The sequence below is a fragment of the Trifolium pratense genome, linkage group LG2, assembly GCF_020283565.1.
Source record: "Trifolium pratense cultivar HEN17-A07 linkage group LG2, ARS_RC_1.1, whole genome shotgun sequence".
Taxonomy (NCBI): domain Eukaryota; kingdom Viridiplantae; phylum Streptophyta; class Magnoliopsida; order Fabales; family Fabaceae; genus Trifolium; species Trifolium pratense.
In genome coordinates, this window is record NC_060060.1 from 43,428,258 (window position 1) to 43,445,827 (window position 17,570).

General features: G+C 33.9%; 3 protein-coding genes across 3 annotated transcripts; 1 reads left to right on the forward strand and 2 right to left on the reverse strand.

The window, feature by feature from the left end:
* Nucleotides 1-65: 65 nt before the first annotated feature.
* LOC123905487 lies at nt 66-1,982 on the reverse strand. The gene is made up of 4 exons (XM_045955107.1): nt 1,871-1,982; nt 1,467-1,788; nt 856-984; nt 66-365 (listed from the first exon to the last, which is right to left on the reverse strand). The coding sequence occupies exons 1-4, from the start codon at nt 1,931-1,933 to the stop codon at nt 76-78; spliced, it is 804 nt and encodes a 267-aa protein (XP_045811063.1). The 5' UTR covers nt 1,934-1,982; the 3' UTR covers nt 66-75.
* Nucleotides 1,983-3,685: 1,703 nt separating this feature from the next.
* LOC123910978 (DEAD-box ATP-dependent RNA helicase 39-like) lies at nt 3,686-7,594 on the reverse strand. Its single transcript, XM_045962276.1, has 5 exons — nt 6,937-7,594; nt 5,650-5,739; nt 5,361-5,537; nt 4,305-4,445; nt 3,686-4,112 (listed from the first exon to the last, which is right to left on the reverse strand). The coding sequence occupies exons 1-5, from the start codon at nt 7,429-7,431 to the stop codon at nt 3,951-3,953; spliced, it is 1,065 nt and encodes a 354-aa protein (XP_045818232.1). The 5' UTR covers nt 7,432-7,594; the 3' UTR covers nt 3,686-3,950.
* Nucleotides 7,595-8,729: 1,135 nt separating this feature from the next.
* LOC123908481 (DEAD-box ATP-dependent RNA helicase 39) lies at nt 8,730-17,480 on the forward strand. The gene is made up of 9 exons (XM_045959134.1): nt 8,730-9,333; nt 10,900-10,995; nt 11,082-11,270; nt 11,353-11,493; nt 11,959-12,099; nt 13,453-13,595; nt 15,977-16,106; nt 16,211-16,259; nt 16,630-17,480. The coding sequence occupies exons 1-9, from the start codon at nt 8,833-8,835 to the stop codon at nt 17,352-17,354; spliced, it is 2,115 nt and encodes a 704-aa protein (XP_045815090.1). The 5' UTR covers nt 8,730-8,832; the 3' UTR covers nt 17,355-17,480.
* The last annotated feature ends 90 nt before the right edge of the window (nt 17,481-17,570 follow it).

Genomic DNA, 17,570 nt, shown 5'->3' on the forward strand with positions numbered 1-17,570 from the left:
AATGCGGTAGCTACAATGGTTAACAAGTTTGAATACAAATATAGTTTGAGTACAGAATATAATAACCAATACAGGTCACATAAAATCAGGGTGGATATCATCTTCTACTCTTTGCTCGCAAGTTATGGCCTCTAAGATGTCATTGTTCCATGAGCTTGAAGTGTCCTTAGAGTTAAAGCCTCTCTTGAAACCAAATTCTAAGTTGTCATCAGTTAAGTAGTCATTCCATTTGGAAGCTGAACTGTTAATTGTTTGTTTGCATTTCTGAGTCCTCTGATTAGCTGTTGTCACTATATTATTTCTCTCTGAATTGCTTTCAGTCAATACTGTGATTCTTCCCTGATCTTTGACTGGTTCCCCTACATCTGTGTGAATCGAGATACTGTTAATTCAAAACAACCAATTTACAATTATAAAATAAAGTCTCATCACTCAGTATATTGCGAATCGAACCAGAGACCTGACCCAGTCATCTACATGCACAAACACAGATTCTCTATAAGAAAATCACTGGAGCACAAACTTTGTGCTATGCGGTTTACCCTACCGTTCAGTCAAAAGTTAATATTGTATGTATAGTTTTTCGGTTTCAAATAATAGCTAAACTTTGAACTCTGATATGGGTAAAAGCATATGGTCATTTGACTTCTGTTTACCCCTGAAGCTCAACTCGATAAAATTGTATACAAATTAACAATGTAATGATTCTAGTCCTATTTTGCCTCTCTCTTCAGCTAACTACAATTGGTAAAATCTGTTGTTTTCTATTCTCAGCAAACATCATCAAAACAAATTGAATAATTTCAATTATAGATTACCACCACACTCACACACAAGCAATGAAAGAATATTCACCTTGAGAGTTTCGGAACAGTGGGCTTTTAAAATGCCTAGCACTTCTTGAATTTGAATTATCCACCAACTTGCGCTTCTTGAGCATGTTCTTCGGCAACTCAGTCACTACCAACAGCTCAAAATCATCTTCTGTTCAATTCAATCCATCCAAAATACATCAAAACAAGAACTACTAAACAAAACCAAATCAACCTACAACTGATAAAAGGCATAACTCCGACATGTGTAAGCGTTCAACAATGACACAACGCCGATGCACATCATTTATTCCAATTTTCACAAATTATTATCGATGTCTACACACTGTGTATGTCATTTCATGTGTCTGCTATGTTGCACTGACACTACAAATTGAAGGTGTTTAGATGTCCGACTCCAACACGTGTCAGTGTCCGACAATGACACGTGGCTATATTCAATCGCTGCAATGTTCACAAATTATTACCGATGCCTGCATGTCAGTGTTAGTGTCGTGTCAGGTATCTATGTATGTGTCAGTGCTTCATAATTGTACACTTCAATTCAATGTTTACCTTAGTTTAATTATCAAACACTAAAATCCTATAGCAATATATTAAATAATTGAAATTAAAAATAAAATAAATGATAACCATGATGCTCTTGTTCAGCTCTCTCGGTGGCGCGACAATCGTCATTGTCGAGATACACAGTCCAATCGGTACACTTATTATTATTATTCAGATCATTTGGAAATTCAGATTCTCCGTCAGCGTATTCCGGTGCATGATTTAGGGTTCCGGCTTGGAGCCACTGCTGGTCATCATCAAGAGATTTGCGAGACATGTTGAAGGATTGAACGAATGTGCGAATGTCTTTAGCCTTGTATCCTTGAGCGAAGACTTTGCGAACAGATTGTTTCTGATTGCACACTGCACAGTTCCATTTGTTGCTGCTTTTCTTTTTCTGTTTCACCTGAATTTAGTAGTAGTTAAGAAATTAGGGATTGGAATTTCATATAGAAAATTCAAGTGAGAGAGAGAGAGAGAGAGAGTACCTGCATAGTGGAGCAATGGAAGCATTGGAGAGCGATAAAGACTGTTGAAGAAGACGACGCCATTGTTGATTGTGCGGTGAAGACGGAAAAATTTGGGGAAACTTTTTTTTGTTGGAATGAACTATTGGCGCCTCATATTTTAAAAATATATATGAATTTTATTCTAAAATATGTACTTCAAATAAAATTATTAGTGAAAAAAAATGATGACATTTTTTAAAATTATATGAAAAAAAATATAGATATGCTTTTAAAAATATGATGACATTTTTTAGTGAGTAATTTTATTGGAATATGAAAAAATTAAAATTGTATTCAATATTACACTAAATCTGTATAAGAATATGGTTTGATGTCCACATAACATTTATTTTTTAGTAGGTAGGGAGAAATGGAAAAATGCATCTGATATATATATATATATATATATATATATATATATATATATATATATATATATATATATGTATGTATGTATGGGTGAGAAAGTGGGATTAAAAGGAGGCATTGCAAAGGGACTGGAACTACTTTTGCCTTTACCGTCCCCAAATTCGAAAGCGTTCAAGTATCTTCATATCCCCCTCGATCTCTAATGGGGTGAAAAATATAACTTCAACGGTTCAACCTCATATTCAATCAAGTTCGGGTCTCTCTACCTCGCTTCATACTCGGATGAACTTGTACAACATTTTGTACAAATTTATTATAAAAAGAAAAATAATAGAAAATAAAAAAGTCTAAGACTACACGATTTCTACAATCTAGTATTTTATACAAGAAAATTGATAATGTAGTTTGTCTAAAGCTCGCCAAAAAATAACAATAAACAAATGAATATGATTTAAGAGTTTGTTTAGAAGTCATAAGAGAAATAAAAATATAATTTTGATACAAAATATGTCAAAGATATTATGAATTTGGATCTTTGTTGCCATGTCTAAAGGAGAGTGTGATAGGGATTTTCGGCTTTAAAATTTAACCTTTGCTTCTTTTTTTTCACCTTTGCTTTTTATCTATTTTTTTGGCATCAACACATTTAAAATTAAAGATTAAAGAGAGTGTTGACACTGCTGCTCAAAGTGGTGGGTAATAATACGGAATCAGATTCAATGCAGTCGTGACTGCATGCAGTCAGCAACTGTGAACCGTCTGATCAAGATCAGATGGTTTAGATTTTTAAACAGTTTTTTATTTTATTTTAATATAAAATTCTGAGTTGACATTTAAACCGTTCGATCAAGATCGTACGGTCTAAATCTGCTGAATGCATGACTGCACCACTGTTGAATTCACTGAATCCAGGTCTGTAATAATACTCTATCTTCTTCTCTCCCACACTCTCTATGCTACCCTATGTCAAACCGTCGCCTGAGCATAACCCACACCGAATGAACCCGCACATGGTCATAAACGGGTCACAACTATCACCTTCGGTAGTTCGTTGGCTCTGTTTTTTTTGGTCTGAAACCGACCAAATCCAACCGGTGCTCAACCTTAATTATAACCATAAGATATTCTAAAAGTACAATGACCTAAACCCCCTGTTTCAACAAAATTTGTTAGTTGATCTCTTTCCCATTACTTGTGAGTTGGAGCATGTATCTTGACAATGCTACTTTTTAATTTTTACTCAAATGATGATGCTACTTTGAAACAATAAAAATTGTTTGAAATTCATCTTAAATTCATCCAAAAACCTGTTGGAAAATGACATTTTTCTCCCTTGGACTATAGGAGACTATAATAATCATATGCTCATCAATAAGAAAAATGCTAACAAGTGTTCATCCTACTTTCACTGAAAACACGCCGGCCTTGATCCTAAAGTTCCATCTCGGAACAATATGAAATGATGCTTTTCATATAGCTTGTAAATATGTACATGTACCCGCAACTTAAAAATGGTAAAATTAAACATTAAACTTTCTTTAGTATGATCTGATTTTCCTATTTACCAAATATACCCCTCATCATCCATCCCATAATTATGTTGCAGTCACAAAGATCATAAAACTTAATTTGAGTGATCCCATTTGTAATATGCCAGAGAAATTGCAGGCCAAAATGATAAACATTATTTCTAAAGGGAATTCATTGCCTCCTCCAATTTTTTCCTAAGAGCATCCAGAGACTCTGTCAAATGAAAAACTTCTGTTTCCTCCATTTCTATCGACAGTGCAGAAATATTTCCGGCATGATCACGCTCAAGACGTTTTACGAGGGGCGATGTTTCACCTAAAACCTGTCATATGAAAAGGATCAATTCAGAAACATATCAGTATGAGGATTTCGGATTCTTTGCAGTCAAAATTCTCAACATTCATGCATTTGAGACATCGGTGCCCCATCAAACGACCACTAATGTCCCAAATACATGAATGCATGTTATCACTGACTGCTGGGAATAAGCATAACATTCATCTACTAATCATACCTCAGCTATAGTTGAAATTGCCAAAATTGTTTGTAATCTTTCGACATTGGATTTTGAGTCACGATGTTGTAATGGTCTGATAATTTTATGGATTTCAGGACCAAGGTTCCCACCGAGCATGGAATCCGCTTCATCCAATACCTACTTAAGGAATATGAAAAATACCAATGTGATCAATGTTTGGATTTCCCAAGTAATCTGAAAACCTTTGCATATAGATTAATATTAAGGTTATTTATGTTTTTAGTCTCTTAACACATGTTAATGCTCAAATTTGGTCCCTAAAGTTTAAAAAGTACTACATTTATTCTTAAATATAGGACATTCTTGAGAAATATCCTTTCAAATTTTTAACTGCATGAATTATTTCTTTACCAAAATACTCCACATTATTGTACATCTTTTTTTCGTGATTAGCAATAATTAGTTAATTTATTTTGATGGAAAGATAAATAATTTCTCTCCCCTAAAGGGTAAACTTGGAAAACTGTACAAATGGTTCAAAATTTAATACTCTAATTTTCTTAATTACCATCATTTAGTGAATGGAGTCCAATATTTAGAGGGACGAAGATAGTATCATTTCTGTCCCCTAAGTATTGAAATATGCTACAATTGGTAACTATTTTGCATTATTTCCTAGAGTATACTTTTTTAATACCTTGCTAACTTTAGTCTCTAGTAGTCCCTATCATTCAGATTGAGGGACTAGTTGAATATAAATCAAAATTACATGGAATAAACACATAAACATCCCTCCGGTCTCATATATAAGAAAAAGTTCACTTTTTAGGTTCATCCAATAACTAATGTATCTAGTCTCCAGATACATTAATTATTGGATTTAGATGAACCTAAAAAGTGAGTTTTTGCTTATATATGAGACCCGACGGAGTATATTATAGGGTCTGAAATAAATCAAAGAGAACCAAATGTAGCATATATCAGAAATAAGGTATAAAAAAAGATACTTTTCTCTTATAGGGACTAAAACCAAACATTAGCATAAGTTGGGGGACTAAAACATAATTAACTCATTTTATTGGTGAAACTAACCAAGTATTTTAATTCAGCAGGAACAACAATCCCCTCTTCAATGTATTGAAGAATCTCAGAAGGAGTTCCAATCATTAAGCCAATTGAAGAATTTGACTTTTCGGTATCTGATGGAGCGCAATTCTTTGCAGACTTCAATTCTGCATTATTAATTATATATCTTGCAGCATTAAAGCACTGCAATGCCATAAAATTTGTGAAGATCAAAATCAATTCAAAAATTTAAGAAGTATACTCCACGAGACTAAACATACAAGATGATGATAGTATGTGGTAGGGATGGAGTCACCTGTTCAGTTTTCTCCTCTGAAGCACAGAGCACGACAGCTCGAGGATGCTTTGAATTCGAACCAGGCAACTCTCTATCTTGTCTTAACAGCTATAAATTGAAACCGATTTTATCCATCTTGAGACAAGGAAATAATGAATATAGAAGGAACCATACGGAAATACATGGCAATACAAGTGAATTGAAATGTCACGCAGTTTCTGAAGCAGACATCAGAAACACTTGAGAATAGAGATAATCTGTAGTTTAATTTAATACTATGATGATTCTGAGAAAACACTAAATTGATGATAATAATAATAAGTGATTTGGTTTATCTTGTTACTAAAGTTGGCACAAAATGCTATGTTTCCGAACAGAGTTTAATTAGATGAAATAAATAAGAAGCAGAATGAATTTGGAATATGGTGCTGAGAGGTGCTGAGAAATCTTCCATGTGATTTTACAAGTTCAACACAATAATGAGGAACCAATATAGAGCAATTTAGCTTAACATAATTATAAAATAAATGAAATAAAAATCATTTTTTCATGAAATGAAAACCAAGGTTTTAAATAGTGGTCACGATAACAGATGAGGTGAGGTCACGATGCCTAATATTTCAGAGAATCGTAGTCAATTACGGCTGATGTGACCTCAATTACAGTTGAATTACAGCAATTTTGGCAGTATCAAAACTGTTATATCACTTCCAAATAATGGTTGTGAACATTTATTTAAAACCTCGGTGAAACCTTTATTTAGGTTTTTTGTACTTTCCATGTTTCCTGATTTCATTTTCACTTCAACTAATCAACATGATATTACGTAGCTATTTTCTATTACGATTTTTGGAAATAGATTCAACATTTTAAAAAAAAAAATATTGAAAACCTCAAAACACTAATTGTATTATTTCTGAAAATACATTCTCCCCGCCCGGCTATCATTCTATCTTCTCTCTATCACAATTATTCGTTATACTAGTCACTCATCTCCTTATTAACACTTTAACATCAACACAAATTTCAGAAAATGAAAATTATTCTAACTTGAAGTTAGGATTTGTAGTTTTTTTACTCCAAATGTGATTTTTACACTCAAACTTGTTATTCAACTAATTTTCACCCAATGTATCCAAACATAAACCAGTATACATTCAATCACTTTTAACTAAAATTAATTTCACAAACTCAATCAATTCAAAATCAATTTTTGTCACCGCAGAACCAAACATACACGAATTAAACAACCATAAAATCACAAAAGCTCAAAACCCTAAAAATAAAAGAGAGAATTTCATGAACCTGAATAAGGGGCAACAAGTAAGCCAAAGTCCTATCATGTTCAGAAGGTGAACTCAACAACAAACTCTTCCCTTCCAAAATAGTTGGAATAACAACACATTGTATCTCACTTGGTACAAACTCACCAATCTCTTCAATAACCTCAACAAGCACATCACTCAAACCCAACTCCTTAAAATTCCCAACAACCATAGTATTATTTTCACTCTCATTTTTCAAACCCTTTTGAGCCATTTTCTCAACATTGGTGTCAAAACATGATGGGACTGAAAAAGATGAATCTTTTATCTCACCCTTTGATGACCCTTTGAGTTGTCTTTCTTTGAACTTTTCGAAAATCATTGAATCTCTTTGGGTTTTGGAAAATGTTGAGAAAGTTGTTGAGTTTTGAAAAGATGATGTGGATTGTAGTGATTTTGAGAGTCGTTGGTGGTGATTTTGAGAGTTTAGAGATGAAAAACATAGGCTTAGAAAGTTTCTGATTCTTCGTTTCATGGTTTGTCTTTGTGGTTTTTGTTTTGAGTGTTCTTGGAATAGAAGAAAGAGGGAATTGAAATTTTGAGGTTTCGGTGCTTGAGAGGGTTGTGGGTGTGGGTGAACCGAGGTTGTCGGAATTTTGATTCTGTTGGATAAATTGAACGAATTTTGATTATGGGCTGTTCTCTATGGGCTAGGAAGGCCTGTTGTCCAACATATAATCCTACCGATTACTCACGTCTCCTACGCATTTTTCTTTTTACTCTTTTTGTTACTTAAGTAGCGGACAGATTCCTCTACTTAAATAGCAAACGTTATAAAAATGTGAAATTTGAGAAAAAAAAAAAACACTTTTAACATAAAAATTTCTCATTACAATCCCCTACTTAAGTAGAGGATGCTATAAAAAAGAGATTTTTGAGAGAAAAGACCATCCTACGTATAATCCGTTACTTAAGTAGAGTATGTTAATTGTTATGTTAGTTTTTTTACACCTTGCCGTGATTTCAATCCCGAAAGTGAAACTACTTTAACTCTTAACTCAATTAGTTTAATCAGTTGAGCTCATCTCACTCATCCTTTATACCCATTTATATGCTTTTCTCGAATGATGGCTATAGTTGGACTTGATCATGACAAAATTTAAGCTTTAAGGACATGTTTATCGTTAAGGTATGATATTATTCAAAGTTAGATAATAATATGATACGATATGTATCTGATAAACATATCATATTATATGTTTTTTTTTACTCATATCATATTATATGTTTGATGCACATAAAATGGAAAATATGATAACATTGTTTTATTGTATATTGTTTTTTTAGTACACACTTTTTTTTTTTTTTTATAATTTAGTAGACACTTCTTGAAGTCATAATATGATACATATCATATTTAAATAACAAGATTACACATTTACACTTATATAAAACAATTACACATAATTTTTAAAATTAATTTTTAATGTTTAAAATTTCATAAATTAAATAATTTTACATAATAAAAAAAATTCATTTACAAAACTAAATAAGCTCATGAAATTCACTGCTTGTGTAAAAAAAAATGAAATTCACTACTTGATAAAAAAAATTAAACAATTTCAATTTTTAAGAGAATCATGGTTAAATAAATAATCTATTATGTATATTAGATAAAAAAAATATACTTTTTTTTTTTTGACAAAGATAAAAAAATTTACTTAAAAACATATAAAAAGTATAAAATTAGGAGTTATCCTTATCTTGTTTTTTAATCAATTATATTGTAGTAATATTTTAAAATAATAAATAATAATAAAATAAAATGTCTTCACATCCTCAAATTTTGTTTTCCAAATTTGATCCACCAAAAAATATCAATGGCACCTATCTAACCCCAAAACCCCAAACCAACGTTAACGCTTCTTCTTCATCAATGGCGGGTGCTACCGGAAAAACTCTCTTCACTCTCTCTTCTTCTCTCACTACACGCATTTCACGTCATGGAAACCGTTTCTCATTCCTCACACTCTCAAATCCACTAACCATTCTTCCACGATTCAGACCTCTCTGTTCCATAACCGCCACACCCGAACCCTTATTAGACACTGACACAGAAAAACACTCGATTCTTCTCGAGAAGCTAAGAGTTAGACACCTAAAAGGAACTAGTAGTAGTAGTGGTACGAAAGTTTCTGAAATTGTGAAGAAATCTGATGTGAAGAAGAAGGTTGTTGTTGTTGATGAAGTTGTTGAGAGTTTTGATGAATTGGGAATTAGTGATGAAGTTATGGGTGCTGTTAAAGAAATTGGTATTGAAGTTCCTACTGAGATTCAGTGTATTGGTATTCCTGCTATTTTGGATGGTAAAAGTGTTGTTTTAGGGTCTCATACTGGTTCTGGAAAAACTCTTGCTTATTTGCTTCCACTTGTTCAGGTAATTTTTGGTTTTGAAAATCGATATCGACACATGTAGTTACATTCGATCATTTTTGTTTTTTAAATTATTATCGGCGTCTACGTAGTGTGATGTGGTGTGTATATGTGGAAGTGCTTCATAGCTTTCTAATAAAATTTTCAATTTAAATTTTTTACTTTGGATGGCTATAATGACATTTCATTATGCATTTTTCTTTTTAAATGTGAGACAAAGAAGATGGAAGCTAACTCTAGAATGTGATAGACAATGAAAGGTGAGGTGGGTAGCGTAACTGGTTTGAGATAAGGGTTTAGTGAGTTAAGGGTCTAGGGTTCATGTCTTGGCGAGGGTGGAAAATACTAACAACTAAATACTAACCTTGGCTGTTTCAAAAAAAAAAGAATGTGATAGACAATGGTTGGTTTTGAAAATCTTAAGGAACCCGTGTAGCATCGACACCTTGGATTGAAGGCGTGTGTCTGGTGTCATATGTCGCACACTAATGCCTGACATTGACAGAATATTGACACATGAAGTTATATTTAATCACTTCTATTTGTCTAAATTATTATGGTCTCTACGTGTATGTGTCAGTGCCTAATAGTTTTTTAACAACATTTTCAATTTTTTTTACTCTGTGTGGCTACAATGACATTTCATTATGGATTTTCCTTTTTAAGTGTGGTAGTGAGAAGATGGAAGGTAATTAGAGAGAATGAATTTTTTGAAATATTGAAAATAATGTTTTGAAATGCCTTGCCTATTGTTTATTTTTAAAATGCATTGTTTTAAAACTTTTGCAATGCCTTGTTTATTGTTTATTTTATCGGGGGATTTGTAAACAAGAAACACTGGAAGTAAATTGACCTTTGTGATGATGTTTGAGGTTTTGATTTTGTTTTGCTTATGATGGGACGTTGTTCCTAGTTACAAGGCAGGAATTTGCGTTTTTAATTTTATGCATTTTTAATTTTATGCATTTTTAGTGAATTAATCAAATTTAGGTTGCCTTTGAAGTATGAAGAGAATGGAACTAACTGTTTGCTTTGTCCTGTTCCCTTCTTTTTGTAGAACCTAATTGTATCCATTTTTTTAGCTTGCACCGTTTTTCAAATTTAATGATGTTTGAGCATTTGATTTTGATGGGGTGCTGGTTTCAAGGAAGAAACTTGCATTTTCTGTGTATGTCGTAGAATTTGGGATGGGTAACTCAACTCTACAAAACTTGTTATTACTATTGAGGTCATATCACTATCCAAGTAATCATGGATTCTCAACTCCATGTTTTTAACATTAGGATTGATTCACTTTTTCACATTTTTTGTATTTAAATGAAAATAATCAGATTGAGGTAGCTTTTGGCATATGGACCAGAGAGAATTGAACATGTTGTTTGCTTTGTTATGATTTCTTTGGTTCCACTCTTTCTGTATAATCAAAATGTACCACATTTTTAGCTTTTGTGTCATGCACTGGTCTATTTTTAAAACAAATCAAAAAGAAAATTTCAAACTTTTATTTTTTTGAGTACTTGTATAGGTATGTATTGGGGACTTTTGAGACTATATTGATTTGTTGCTGTAGTTGCTAAGACGGGATGAGCAATTGAACGGAATAGTGCTGAAGCCCAAGCGTCCCCGAGCTGTTGTGCTATGTCCTACAAGGGAGTTGTCTGAGCAGGTATATGTGTATGCAATTTACTCATGTTTTAGAGATAATTTCTGTTGTGTTGAATTGGAAAAATTGATATAAAACGGGCTTTATAGGTTTTCCGAGTTGCTAAATCGATAAGCCATCATGCACGATTCAGGTGTACCATGGTAAGTGGCGGTGGCCGTCTTAGGCCTCAGGAGGATTCACTTAGTAACCCTGTCGATATGGTAGTTGGTACCCCTGGCAGGATTCTTCAACATATTGAGGAGGGGAATATGGTATACGGTGACATCCAATACGTGGTGAGTGTCCTTCAATTGACAATTTGGGAAATACGACAATGAGCAGAAAGCTGCACTTGCTGACAGTTGTCTTTGTTTGCAGGTATTAGATGAGGCTGACACGATGTTTGATCAGGGCTTTGGTCCTGATATTCGCAAATTCCTGGCCCCATTAAAACACCGTGCTTCAAAACCTGACAGCCTAGGTTTCCAGACTGTTTTGGTCACTGCGACCATGACAAAGGTATGCTGATTTGTACTAAAAGCTTGTTGGCTACATATGCCAAGTAACTAAGTAAATAGTTTATTTTGAAGATTATTAGTTACTTGGCTACACATGCCAGGTAACTAAGTATATATTATTAGTTTTGAAGATTATTCGTAAAATGATTGTAGTTTTTTATTTTGATCTGATACTGATAATAAATGTGTGTGTGGTTATAGTTTGTTATCTTTATCCTTTTATCCCTTGATATGTATAAAACTATCCTTTATAACACTTTGTACTAAGTAGTGTATCATGGAACAATAGCAGTTTGTTCAAATTCCACTATGCTATAGCGACACTATAGTTGCTGTTTGACATCATGAGTGCTCCTCGTTCTTCTGACCACTAGATAATCTCTATTATATATAAATTTAATGAACAATTTTCAGGTTAATATTTGATAATGAAGTTGCTTAGTGTTGATTTCTTATAACCGCGCAGGCTGTGCAAAGTCTGGTTGATGAGGAGTTTCAAGGTATTGTCCATTTGCGCACATCCACGTTGCATAAAAAGATTTCTTCTGCTCGTCATGATTTTCTTAAACTTTCTGGTTCTGAGAACAAGATGGATGCATTACTTCAGGTATATGTACTTTACAAATTGCAGCATTATACATGTCAACCAATGATTGTCATTTGACATGCTGTATTGAGATGCAGTGTAGCTCAAGTTACACCTTCTGTATCTGGGGATTGTTTGATTCTGTGTTTGAACTTTGAATCCTGTTCAAGCTGCTTTGCTTTTAAGACAGCTTGTGGAAGAAGTCTATGTGGTGTTGGGAATAAAAACTGCTACTTTGGTGTTTCAATCTTCTAAGCTGATAGTTTTTTTTTTTTGATAGAATGTTAAGCTGATGGCTTACAACACTTTCATTTTTTGCTATTATAAATTTCTCACAATTAATAACCGTTGCTTACACCCACTTGACAACAGAGGGAATAGGTGAATCTGTGTTCACTAGTTGCACCACACAAGCTTATATTAATACTACAGTATTAGTTGCAATCCTAATTACAAGAATAATAAGTTCGTCAGAGTGTTCTTCTAACAACCCAGACTGAAACAGAAACGCTTCTAAAACAGATCAGAAAAATGCACCTGTTGCTGCATATGCTATAAAGCTATGTGGCATTGCAAATGGTGTCATGAAAATCTAAATCTGTAAGGTTTGGTGATGCACTATAGTTGTGCCTTTTCACTGATAAGTTTTGATGTTATAGCAAATTGATTAATTTTATTTTTTTTATGGAACTCATGGTGAGTGGTTTCTATGGCCAAATCTTTATTACTTCATGTATTCTACTATTAGGGCATTATTATTTAATACATTTTCTTTTCCCACTTCCCACCAAGGTTTTCCTTTGGCAAGGGTCTCAAAACTTTGATGCTGGTTAGTTGATAAGTACTACCTCCATCCCTAAATCTAGAACCCACTTGAGATATTCTCGTCCCTTTTTATAGGACCCCTTTCAAATTTTCAACTCCGTTACTTATTTCTTTACCAACATACTCCTAATTATGATACATATTTTTCTGCAATTCGTAATAAATAATATGATGGCAAACATAAACTAATTGTCTTTATTGAGGAGTAAATTTAAAACAATACCAATTGTTGACAAATTTAATACTATAATATCAACTTTCTCAATTTCTGTTATTTACTCAACAAGTTCTTATATTTAAGGACGGGATGCAAAACGTCCCTTTTTTTCCATACTTGGAACATTCACTTAATTGCAGTTTTTCTATTATTCTGTTCATATTCAAGTACTCAAACATTTTCATCAGTTTTGTGATTTATAGTGAAACCTGGGGTGCATTTTTTTTCATATGGTAGCCCATATATGCTATCCACTATCAGACTACTATTGGATTGGATGTTGTTTTGATTCCCTTGGTTTTTATATGCAATTTGTGATCATGTGATTGCAGGTATTAGAGCCAAGTCTTGCAAAGGGTAACAGGGTAATGGTTTTCTGCAACACATTAAATTCTAGCCGTGCTGTGGATCACTTTCTTGGTGAAAATCAGATTTCTACCGTGAATTACCATGGAGAGGTACCGGCGGAGGAAAGGTAATATACTAATTTAGGATTCTTTGGATACTTGTCACACCTAATACTGTTGTGAAGTTGTGATGCAGTTGTAGTTACTGTCTGCGTGCTTAGATGAGTTGTTAAGCCTCCAGGAAACTACATCGTCACATGTTAAATTTTAGGGATTAGATGGAAAATAAATAATTGAGTGGAAAATGAATTATATGCTTTACTATTGAGACTCAATAATCGTGTTACAACACGCTGATTTTCTTTATGCCACTAAATCTATGGCTAAGCACAGGTGAGGTGTTAACGAGTCATAAGCCGTGAGCCCATCCAGCTCACTGGTGGATTGGTTAAACAATAGGCTTACATTTTCCTGTATCAAAATGACATAACCTATTTAACATGTGGAGCAAAGTGTGTTCAACATGAGGTGTGTGCCAACCCATGTTGGATGTTTTGGTTCACTTTAAGAATGTCATTATTAAATAGAGTGAAATTACCGTTGGAAACACATCTCCTGGTCACTTATAGTGGTTCAATTTATCTTGGTCAGGAAATGTAAATAGAGGACTTGAATTTGTAAGCTGTAACACAACTCTTCCAACTTTCAGAAACTATTCTTCTATTTAGGTTGTGCTAGTCGGTTACTGATTTTCTTTATGCCACTAAATCTATGGCTAAGCACAGGTGAGGTGTTAACGAGTCATAAGCCGTGAGCCCATCCAGCTCACTGGTGGATTGGTTAAACAATAGGCTTACATTTTCCTGTATCAAAATGACATAACCTATTTAACATGTGGAGCAAAGTCTGTTCAACATGAGGTGCGTGCCAACCCATGTTGGATGGTTTGGTTCACTTTAAGAATGTCATTATTAAATAGAGTGAAATTACCATTGGAAACACATCTCCTGGTCACTTATAGTGGTTCAAATTATCTTGGTCAGGAAAATGTAAATAGAGGACTTGAATTTGTAAGCTGTAACACAACTCTTTCAACTTTCAGAAATTATTCTTCTATTTAGGTTGTGCTAGTCGGTTACTGATTAATGTGGTCTTTTAAAAAATTTCTGAGTTGGTTCTAAAAGGTTGAATATCTATGATAATTGAGGAGTTGAATTCAAAATGAAGTTTATTGTGTGTATACACGAACTGTTTTTTTTTTTTTTTTTTTTGATAAGCAGTATACACGAACTGTTAGTTTTAGCATAGCTTATATTTGAGGGATAGGCATGTTAAAGTGAGAAAGCTAGCACATAATTAGACAATGAAAGAAATCTAAAATGTTTGTTCATGAGGAATGTGGCTGTGTTCTAAGTTGTTTTGTTTTATAGTTTCAACACATATGCCACCAAGCTAGGATATATTATCAATTTAAATAAATTACTTCTTTAGCATGACTGTGATTTTCTTCACACTCAGGTTGATGCATCATGATGCTTTGTTGTTGACTGAATTAAACTTCCTTATTTTGAGTAGCCCATATTGTGGAGAAAATGATGAAGTCTCATTTTAGGTGGTTCAGGCATGTGTGGAGAATATGAGTGGAAACATTAACGGAGTTCCCATAAGTTAGGGTCCGTTTGGATTAGCTTATTTTTGAGCTTATACAAAACAACTTATGCAAATAAATAAGTTTTTATGTATTATTATAAATTTGTCAAGGTAGTTTATGAAAAAATAACTTATAAAATACAGTTTTCATTAGTGGGAACTTATAAATTATCATAAAATTATATTTATAAGTTCCAAACGGGCCGACGTAGAGAGAGAGAGAGAGAGAGAGAGAGAGAGAGAGAGAGAGGGAGAGGGAGAGGGAGAGGGAGAGGGAGAGGGAGAGGGAGAGGGAGAGGGAGAGGGAGAGGGAGAGGGGAGAGGGAGCGGGAGGGAGAGGGAGAGAGAGAGGGATGATGGATTCAGAGTTAAATGCTCTATCTTTGAACTCAATTAATTATGATGTTGTTTGATCGTTGATTAATGTATGTACTGACATTGCCTCTCATGCTTGATAACCGGAATGAACACTTCCTCATAAAAAGTGGTGTGAAAATGTTCACATGCATGTATTTATAATAAATAATAGCACTTATTGTAAAGAATTAACAAACATAGAAAATGGAGGAAAATAATGTTTGTTCAAATTCTGCTATGCTGCAGTGATATAGAGCAGCTATAGCTTCTATTTGACAAAATTTGTACTGAATAGCACATCGCAGAACAATTGTAATTTGTTTTAATTCCGCTATGCTATAACACTATAGCCACTCTTTGACAACACTGGATGGGTAGAATACATACAAGTTTGCTTCTGACACATTTGATGCTAATGCTTTGATTGATGTTCTTTCATCAGATCAAATGCTACATTTCCTATTATTCCTACTTACCTGTATCACTTTTCTTTTAAACGTAGGGTTGAAAACCTCAACAAGTTTAAGAGTAACAGTGAAGATTGCCCTACATTGGTTTGCACGGACTTGGCTGCTAGGGGTCTGGACTTGGATGTAGATCATGTTATCATGTTTGACTTCCCTTTGAATTCTGTGAGTATCACATCTATCATTAGAATATTTCTTACATCACAAATCCCTTCTTTCTACCTTTGTACATTAATTATTGATTCCTTTACTTTCCCTTTCAATTATAGATCGATTACCTCCATCGCACAGGCAGAACTGCTCGTATGGGAGCAAAAGGTAACAAATTCTTATTTCTCTATCTGTTTTAACCAACCAACATGAGAATATTGTTCCCTCTTCTACATTTCTTTTAATGATAAATAAATGGTAGTATCAGGCCAGTAAACAATGCTCTTTAATATTCACTTTGCAACCGGACTTTTACTCGAACTATACAGACCTCGATCTTGTTTATAAATTAGAAGATAACACTCGTTACTGAATAGTTAATGTGCATATATACGTACAACATTTTCTGCCTGCATGGATTTTGCAAGTTTTCTCTAACATTGTTGAACCAAATCCATGCTGCTTCGTCTATTTTATTATATTTTAGCTTACAATTGTATATTGGTCTTTGCATAAAAACACTCTCTTTCTCTTGCAGGTAAAGTAACAAGTTTGGTTACTAAAAAGGACTATAGCTTGGCAACCAAAATAGAGGAGGCAATAAGAAAGAATGAGAGTTTGGAGGCTATCACTAAAGAAAGTGTCCGAATGGACGTAACCAGGAACCAAATCACTGAGCAGAGAAGAAAGAACAAAAATGTGTTTAAAACTTCAAAAGTTAGGGACAAATCTGATTCTCGTGCAAGTCCTGTGAATACCAGGTCAGGTAATAGGGACAAATCTGATTCTCGCACCCGTTCTGAGAATACCAGGTCAGGTAGTAGGGATAAATCTGATTCTCGTACCCGTTCTGAGAATACCAGGTCAGGTAGTAGGGACAAATCTGATTCTCGCACCCGTTCTGTGAATACCAGGTCAGGTAGTAGGGACAAATCTGATTCTCGCACCCGTTCTGTGAATACAAGGTCAGGTAGTAGGGACAAATCTGATTCTCGCACCCGTTCTGAGAATACCAGGTCAGGTAGTAGGGATAAATCTGATTCTCGCACCCGTTCTGAGAATGCCAGGCCAGGTACGAAGACAGGATTTCCTGTTTCAAAACCTGTAAAATCTTCCAATACAGGTAGCTTCAAAAAAGCTTCTTCAGAGAATAAGCGAAAGGATAAAAGGACCACTGCCACCAAATCTACAGATTCTAAACTTAGTGTTGTTGGGTTTAGGGGGCGGAATGCATCATCCTCAGATAAGAGACAAACAAATTAGTGAAGTTGATAGGAGTCATGTTATACCACAGTAGTAAGTAAATGGATCTTGTTTTGTATTAGATTCATCTTGTTTTTTGACAGATAGATTCAATTTTTTCTATAGCAAGAATAGTGTGATAATTTATATGATTCTGCTAGACATACATGCATCGTCCAAATTAATTTTTTGATGAAAAATATATTTTCAAACTAATATTATGATCCTATTTGGATA